Source organism: Zalophus californianus, chromosome 10 (genome assembly GCF_009762305.2).
Source record: "Zalophus californianus isolate mZalCal1 chromosome 10, mZalCal1.pri.v2, whole genome shotgun sequence".
Taxonomy (NCBI): domain Eukaryota; kingdom Metazoa; phylum Chordata; class Mammalia; order Carnivora; family Otariidae; genus Zalophus; species Zalophus californianus.
In genome coordinates, this window is record NC_045604.1 from 46,756,504 (window position 1) to 46,765,866 (window position 9,363).

The window sequence follows — 9,363 nt, forward strand, 5'->3', positions numbered from 1 at the left end:
TCAACAGTCTTGCACAATTCACAGCGCTCACCGTAGCACATACCCTCCCCAATATCTATCACCCAACCACCCCATCCCTCCCACCCCCAACCACTCCAGTAACACTCAGTTTCTTTCCTGAGATTAAGAATTCCTCATATCAGTGAGGTCATGTGATACATGTCTTTCTCTGATTGACTTATTTCACTCAGCATAACACCCTCCAGTTCCATCCACGTCGTTGCAAATGGCAAGATCTCATTCCTTTTGATGGCTGCATAATATTCCATTGTGTATATATACCACATCTTCTTTATCCATTCATCTGTCGATGGGCATCTTGGTTCTTTCCACAGTTTGGCTATGGTGGACATTGCTGCTATAAACATTGGGGTACACGTACCCCTTCGGGTCCCTACATTTGTATCTTTGTGGTAAATACCCAGTAGTGCAATTGCTGGATCGAACGGTAGCTCTAATTTCAACTGTTTGAGAAACCTCCATACTGTTTTCCAGAGGGGTTGCACCAGCTTGCATTCCCACCAACAGTGTAGGAGGGTTCCCCTTTCTCCACATCCCCGCCAACATCTGTCGTTCCCTGACTTGGTAATTTTAGCCATTCTGACGGGTGTGAGGTGGTATCTCATTGAGGTTTTGATTTGGATTTCCCTGATGCCGAGCGATGTTGAGCACTTTTTCATGTGCCTGTTGGCCATTTGGATGTCTTCTTTGGAGAAATGTCTGTTCATGTCTTCTGCCCATTTCTTGATTGGATTATTTGTTCTTTGGGTGTTGAGTTTGATAAGTTCTTTATAGATTTTGGATACTAGCCCTTTATCTGATATGTCATTTGCAAATATTTTCTCCCATTCTGTCGGTTGTCTTTTGGTTTTGTGGACTGTTTCTTTTGCTGTGCAGAAGCTTTTTATCTTGATGAAATCCCAATAGTTCATTTTTGCCCTGGCTTCCCGTGCCTTTGGCGATGTTTCTAGGAAGAAGTTGCTGCGGCTAAGGTCGAAAAGGTTGCTACCTGTGTTCTCCTTTAGGATTTGGATGGACTCCTGTCTCACGTTTAGGTCTTTCAACCATTTGGAGTCTATTTTTGTGTGTGGTGTAAGGAAATGGTCCAGTTCCATTCTTCTGCAGGTGGCTGTCCAATTTTCCCAACACCATTTGTTGAAGAGACTGTCTTTTTGCCATTGGACATTCTTTCCTGCTTTGTCAAAAATAAGTTGACCATAGAGTTGAGGGTCCATTTCTGGGCTCTCAATTCTGTTCCATTGATCTATGTGTCTGTTTTTGTGCCAGTACCATACTGTCTTGATGATGACAGCTTTGTAATAGAGCTGGAAGTCCGGAATTGTGATGCCGCCAGCTTTGCTTTTCTTTTTCAGTATTCCTCTGGCTATTCGGGGTCTCTTCTGGTTCCATACAAATTTTAGGATTATTTGTTCCATTTCTTTGAAAAAAGTGGATGGTATTTTGATGGGGATTGCATTGAATGTGTAGATTGCTCTAGGTAGCATTGACATCTTCACAATGTTGATTCTCCCAATCCATGAGCATGGAACGTTTTTCCATTTCTTTGTGTCTTCTTCAATTTCTTTCCTGAGTATTTTATAGTTTTCTGAGTACAGATCCTTTGCCTCTTTGGTTAGATTTATTCCTAGGTATCTAATGGTTTTGGGTGCAATTGTAAATGGGATCGACTCCTTGATTTGTCTCTCTTCTGTCTTGTTGTTGGTGTATAGGAATGCCACTGATTTCTGTGCATTGATTTTATATCCTGCTACTTTACTGAATTCCTGTATGAGTTCTAGCAGTTTTGGGGTGGAGTCTTTTGGGTTTTCCACATACAGTATCATATCATCTGCAAAGAGTGAGAGTTTGACTTCCTCTTTGCCGATTTGGATGCCTTTGATTTCTTTTTGTTGTCTGATTGCTGTGGCTAGGACTTCTAATACTATGTTGAATAGCAGTGGTGAGAGTGGACATCCCTGCCGCGTTCCTGACCTTAGGGGAAAAGCTCTCAGCCTTTCCCCATTGAGAATGATATTCGCTGTAGGTTTTTCGTAGATGGCTTTTATGATATTGAGGTATGTACCCTCTATCCCTATACTCTGAAGAGTTTTGATCAAGAAAGGATGTTGTACTTTGTCAAATGCTTTTTCTGCATCTATTGAGAGGATCATATGATTCTTGTTCTTTCGTAAAATATGGTTCTTAACATTAGGATCTCAAAATCCCTTAAAAATTTTGTAGAACTCTATGGACCCTCTTCCCAGAAAATCCATCAGTCGCAATGTTGTGCTCTCTGTCTCTCCATCTGTCTTTGTCCCTGTCTCTCGCTCTCTCTCACACGCACACACTCATATACCCACACACAAAAAGATTTTCATTCACAAATCCCCTGATGCTCGAATATGGACCCTAAGTTAAAAATCATGGCTCCAAAACATTCATTTTCAGAAAGCTCAGAAAAAGTTTCCTTTAGCTCCATCTTGATGTTTCTTTAATTATAGTGATTTAAGTGTGTTTTTATTTAACAACTTTGTATAGAAAACAACAAAATAAACAGCATTTCATTTGCATTTTTCCCCACTACCCAAGGGGGAGCTATTACCTTAGAGAGCTTATCCCATGCCCATAACCCCTGAGGATGGATTCTCCACAGTTCAGATTTGATTAAACTTGGATTATGGTTCTTGGGTCATTCATTTGATCCTGGGTTTTTTTTTTTTTTTTTTTTTCTAGATTCTCTCTGTCCACAAGAAATGACTGACTTGAGTTTATAACTTGACTCCTTTAATTTCCACTACCCTACCTCCCACTCAACAATTTGAACTTATAAAACAAAATATCAGGAAGGATCACTCACATTTTAAAGAGGTTCTTCACTTTACAGAAAGGTTCACAAGCGTCCTTTAAATTTTTAGCTTGTTTCTCATGAATTTAAAGTATTATTTGCTTTCCAAAACTCAAATGCACTCTATTTTCCAAATACAAAAAACACCAGAGTTCTTAATAGCTTCCCTTCTACTTTTATAGCTTTTATTTTTCGATGTCCTTTCACAAATGTTAAAAATTATCCTCAAAGCAATATGGGAAATAGCACACCAGGTATCCGGATCCCATTTTGTGGTTGAAGAAGCTTAGGTATGGCTACCAGATTCACTCATGGAGATTTGCCATTACCGTCAAATATCCACACCGCCTGCTCTCATGGCCTGCTCTGACCCGAGTTGCTGACGCTTGTGTTCCTCGTACTGTTGCTAGATGTTGATGAGTGTCTGGAGCAGAGTGTGCGCTGTGGGCCAAATCGCATGTGCTTCAACATGAGAGGAAGCTACCAGTGCATCGATACCCCCTGTCCACCCAACTACCAACGGGATCCTGTTTCAGGGTATGTCTTGGCTTCTCTTCTCAGAAATACTTTTGAAAAGCGTTCTCTCCTCAACCAACATACACTGTCTGTAGTCACATGTAACTCACAGGAAGTCAATAACCCCAGGGGTATATGGAGTCAATGAATGGGTATGAAATGAGCTCATCCTGAAGCAGCTACTGTAACCTAAACTATCACTGTTGGCTGCCAGTGTTTTCCCGGAGCATCTCCCCAGTATGTAATCCGCCATGCCACATCTAGAATTCTGCCTCAGCAGCGAGCATTTTATGGGGTGATAGAACCTGACCTCCTTTGAAATTTCCTAGTTTCCATTTGTGTTGCCTCAGGGTTTTAAGGGCTCTCAGCACTTAGAGCATTCCAAGAAGTAACCTTGGCGGTAATCATGATGACTCACCATGACTCCATGAGAGAATGGAGATGAGCAAGGATGAGTCAACAGTCTGCCCGCTCATAGATGGTCTTGCTTACATTCCCTGCTGTCTGAAACACTATCTTTTCTGGGTTCTGAATAAACTACTCTTCTATTTTCTCCCTCCTCTTACAGAAATGTCATACTCTGTTCAGGTACCAAGTCAATGAGGTGCTTGAAAACAGAGATAATGATCATCATGAATAGGACCTGCTAATAAGAAGGTGGTTCTGAAACCAAGTGCTGGTTGGAGCTCACACTTTGCTTTTCCTCTCAGCAGTGACTACCAAGTTACTGTAACATGATCAAGTGTGGACTGCCCCAGATCCAGCAAAAACCTATTCATAATTGCTTTAGGGGGAATAGGAAGGGGAGGGAGAAAATTAAAAATATTGACTTAAGAAACATCCAAAAATACTATGACTGAAGAATCCATATCTGCAGAAAATGGTCCTTTGTGCATTTTTTTTAAAATTTTACTCTCCATTACCAGTGATTTCTGGCAATTTAAAAGTCATGATGCCTCAAAAACAGGCAGTGTGGGCTCTGAAAAAAGAAAATATAGTATTTTTAATCTAAAATAATGTGGAAAACAAATACAAAAGGAACAGCTTCCCCCCCCCCCCAGGAATCTTAGTTGACCTTTTATTATTTTTAGGAAAACAAACCAAATATCAATAAATTCTACTTCAGCTTTCAGTCTCAGGACAGATGTTACAATTTAAAAATAGCTTGTATTCCTCTCTTTTAAAACTACTTGTTTCCAGTATATGTACAGATCCCTCTATTTCCAAAACTAATTTTTCATTTTAGAGACACTCTTTTGGTACTCATACTTACTTAAGTGGTTCAAAAACTTCTGGGGTGCCTGGCTGGCTCAGTCGGTTAAGTGTCTGCCTTCGGCTCAGGTCATGATCCCGGGGTCCTGGGATCAAGTCCCACATTGGGCTCCCTGCTCAGCAGAAAGCCTGCTTCTCCCTCTCCCACTCCCCCTGCTTGTGTTCCCTCTTTCTCTGTCTCTCTGTCAAATAAATAAAATCTTTAAAAAAGAAAAAAAAAACTTCTGATTTTACTGAAACTGAGAGGTAGATATTTGACTCTAGACCAGCATTCTCTCATAGGCATCTGGCATCTGGTTTGAGTTAGTGGCATAGCACATGGGGTGGGCCTATTGCTCTCGCAGTCAGACTGTCTACAGCCTTTAATGCCTAAAAGTTGTCATGGATCATGGTCACCTGCCGCATGCCCTCTCCTGCTTCCAAGCCGGATAACAATATGCACTCTGTGCGTTTTTTTGTCCTTAGGTTCTGCCTCAAGAACTGTCCACCCAATGATTTGGAATGTGCCTTGAGCCCATATGCCTTGGAATACAAACTTGTCTCCCTCCCATTTGGAATAGCTGCCAATCAAGATTTAATCCGGCTGGTAGCATACACGCAGGATGGAGTGATGCATCCCAGGACAACTTTCCTCATGGTAGATGAGGAACAGACTGTTCCTTTTGCCTTAAGGGATGAAAACCTGAAAGGAGTGGTGTACACAACACGACCATTGCGAGAACCAGAGACCTACCGCATGAGGGTTCGAGCCTCTTCCTACAGTGCCAATGGGACCATTGAGTATCAGACCACATTCATAGTATATATAGCTGTGTCTGCCTATCCATACTAAGAAGCTCTCCAGAGCCTAATCCACATCCTTAAACTGCATTAATCATGGGAATCCAGTCCCCTTCCAGATTACCATCTCCTGCACAGTTGCAATCTTGGCAACTTGAAAATGGTGCTATGCTCTCTTTTGTGTGCCTTCTTTGGTACTGGTGAGGTATTTTCATGATCCCACCATGGTCATATCTTTTGGCAAGGTCTAGAAAGGTCCCTCGTTATTTTTCTTTATTTATTACACTGGAGCAGTTATTTTCCAAAGATTATTCTGAACATCTCACAGGAGGACCTAACAGTGATGTTTTAGAGTAGCATAGTAGCTAAGATCATTTTCCTTAAAAGAAAGAAAAAAGAAAACAAAAATAACTCACTCGAAGCCAAGTGAATTTTTGAGCATTTGGCCATTTTTAGAATAATAAAACTGGTTGCTATGTGTTTTGATCAAAGCTTATAAAGTAACTTATAAAGATGCTTTTTTTTTTTTAAGTATTGATACTTTATAATGGGACTTCTACACCTATTTTCACCTTAAGGGAAAAAAGAAACACCACTCATTTTAGAAATACAGTACAGCTTCTAGAATGTTTCTTTGATACCAAATAGTGTTCACATGGACTGAGCATCCAAAATAAGGATATTATTTTCAGTGATTTTGTGAAATGAGCTGAACCATGATAATAGAAAATAGAAATAGATAATAGAAAAAAAAATATTGCTTCATCCTCAGATAATTGTTCATGCATGGATCTTTGATGTAACCTTCCTTCCAGTTAGTTCCATAACTTGTACATTCCAGTATTTTATTTTCCAGTCAAGTGGAAACAACTTTTACAAATACCAATGGGACAGTTTTCTTTGTTTTTCTTAAAAATCTTATATGTTCAAATTAGCATAAATGTTGAACGTCAATACACTGTACATGGTGGTAACAGACTCTGGAAGCAATTGCCAAGATGTATTCTATTTTTATGAAATGTATATATATTACCTTGGTGTATTTTCTATATAGTATCTTGATGGACTCTTTTATAAAATTATTTTATAAAACAAAAAACAATGTTACAGTCAAACCAGCCTGAATAAAATTTTCACATCCCTTTTCTTAACCTTTTTGAAAGCTTAAAATTTGTTTCCTTATAGGTATCCTAGGTGTTAAGGTTTATAGTCACACAAACACACACCTATCTGTGTATATCATACATAGCCTGACTGAAACAGATTTTAAATGGATTCTCTGAACTGGATCTGAGTTAACTTTAATTGGTTCTGTGATACAGTCACATTTAATGGAATTAATAACCTGTCTCAAATGGTAAAGTGAACTCTGATTGTTCATGGGATACAGTGCCAAAATAGTGCTTAAATTCTCACCAGTAGGCATTTCTAATCAAGAAACGGTTGCTTGCTTGTAAGTACACTAAAGAACATGGAGAAAGAAAAAAATGAGTTGAGGGCTTTAAATTCTCAACTGAAGTTCTGCAAAAAGGATATACAGTGAATGATGATCTGAAGGAAACCCTTATTTCCTAGAACTGCAGCGCCAAGTTTTCTGAAAACCAAACCAAAGGTCTGTCTAATTCCAACAGTGACTGAATTACAATACAAATCTAGTTCCTAATCTCACAGATTCTCTGGTGTTAAAGTTAGAGCACTGATTGATAAGGAAGTATGATGGGGTGCCTTGGTGGCTCAGTCAATTAATCGTCTGCCTTCGGCTCAGGTCATGATCCTGGAGTCCCAGAATCGAGTCCCGCATCGGGCTCCCTGCTCAGCAGGAGTCTGCTTCTCCCTCTACCCCTCCCCCGTGTTTGTGATCTCTCTCTCTCTGCCAAATAAATAAATAAAATCTTAAAAAAAAAAAGAAAAAGAAAAGGAAGTATGACCCCGCAACTTGGGATAGAGACATAGGAGCAGATTTTGATGAAGCTGGAAACCTTCAACTCCAAATGATATGTTTTCTCTGCCAACAGAAACAGCCCTTCCTCTCTGTCTGAGGAAGTTAGTCTTGTCTAAACAACCTGTAACGGCCTCTTTTGAAGCCCTCGCAGGAGATTTTGAGACTTCTCAGGACCAACCCTTCTTACTTTTAATTGCTTCTATACCTATAACCAGATTTATGTCTTTAGAATTCAAATAACAAAACAAAAAAATGAAGATTGTAATTTGGGTTTTTTTTAATAATTCATATTTTCTATATTTTTTAAAGTAACCATCTACAACAGATTTTTTTTAAATCTAGTCCTTTACCACAGTAGTTTGAGAAACACTGCAAGATACCAAGAACAAAAATTATAACCTACTGTTTACAGAGAAGAATGTTGAAGTTCAAAGAAATTAAATAACTTGCTGCAAAGTCAATCACTGGTGGGGAATGGAGAGCTGTGTTTGGATCCAGGTCCACTAACTACAAAGCCATACCACTAGTCAATATTTTCAATAAGGAAACTCCCCTCAGCTTCTTCAGAAACATCGGCTTACATCCAAGTATTATCATTGCAGCGTGAACATGAACCACAACTCCCTGGGTTGCTGCTTTGACAAAGTATCTTCACATCTACCACTAAACTGGGATCTCATCTCTGGACATCAATGTACCTGCAGTTATCATTCATCCTTGAAAATCATCAATGGGAATACAGCTATTAGCATTCCAGGGTTCTGACTTGACATTTAAGTAATACCAGTTGGCCTCCCCCCATGAACCAGGAAGATGAGATTTAATGCCACTTTAAGAATTTAGCACTCTACGTTTCCTGCCCTGGAGACTGAGGTTTTAAAATCATGATTAGGTCAACTAAAATCAAAAAGACTGAAAATTCAACTGGTTATTTATCTGAAAGTTCTCAAGAACCGAAATATTTTTGTTCTCACAATATACAAGGATGACTGACAGATTGGCTAAATTTATATAAAATAGGCCCAAGGTTTATAATTAAATTCAAAACTGTCCATTCATTCATATATTTATTTATTCATTCAAAAGGTATATGTTGCTGGGGCGCCTGGGTGGCTCGTCAGTTAAGCGTCTGCCTTTGGCCCAGGTCATGATCCCAGGGCCTGGGATCAAGTCCCGCATTGGGCTCCCTGCTCAGCGGGAGCCTGCGTCTCCCTCTGCCCCTCCCCTGCTCATGCTCTCTCTCTCAAATAAATAAATAAAGTCTTAAAAAAAAACCCAAAAGGTATATGTCAAATGCTTGTTATGTACTGGGCTTGCTGATAAACATGAGGAATACAAAAAATTCGAAGATACATATAGCCCAGTGAGAATTCATATGCAAAAATGAACTATAATTCAGGGCACCTGGGTGGCTCAGTCGTTAAGCGTCTGCCTTCTGCTCAGGTCATGATCCCAGGGTCCTGGGATCAAGACCTGCATCGTGCTCCCTGCTCACTGGGAAGCCTGCTTCTCCCTCTCCCACTCCCCCTGCTTGTGTTCCCTCTCTCACTGTGTCTCTCTCTGTCAAATAAATAAATAAAATCTTTAAAAAAAAGAACTATAATTCAATATGATAAGTATAATAAAATTCTGTTCAAAGTGCAATTGGCCCTAGACAACCATTTATTTTCTGTCTCTATAGACTTACCTTTTCTAGATTGTTCATATAAATGGAATTATATAATATGTGGTCTTTTACATTTGGCTCTTTCCACTTAGCATAATCTTCTTGAAGTTCATACATATTACCAGTATTTCATTCCTCTCTATTGCTGAATAGTATTCCATTGTGTGAATGCACCACTTTTATTTATCTATTCCTCAGTTTCCAGTTCGAGACTATTATGAATCATAATGCTGTGAGAATTTACATGTACGCCTTTGTGTGGACATAGGTTTGCATTTCCCTTGCATAGATACCTTGGATTCCCAAGAACCTAGTAATTTTACACCTGGGGGTCTATCCAAG

The 9,363-nt window shown here is 39.5% G+C and overlaps 1 protein-coding gene across 1 annotated transcript in view; it reads left to right on the top strand.

Annotated features, from left to right (window-relative positions):
• HMCN1 (hemicentin 1) overlaps positions 1–6,575 on the top strand; it is a 471,707-nt gene extending 465,132 nt beyond the window's left edge. Inside the window, exons 106-107 of the mRNA XM_027611279.2 lie at positions 3,256–3,382; positions 5,099–6,575. Of these exons, the coding sequence (XP_027467080.1) occupies positions 3,256–3,382; positions 5,099–5,465 (494 nt within the window). The 3' untranslated portion in view covers positions 5,466–6,575. The remainder of the gene's footprint in view (positions 1–3,255; positions 3,383–5,098) is intronic.
• Positions 6,576–9,363: the final 2,788 nt, after the last annotated feature.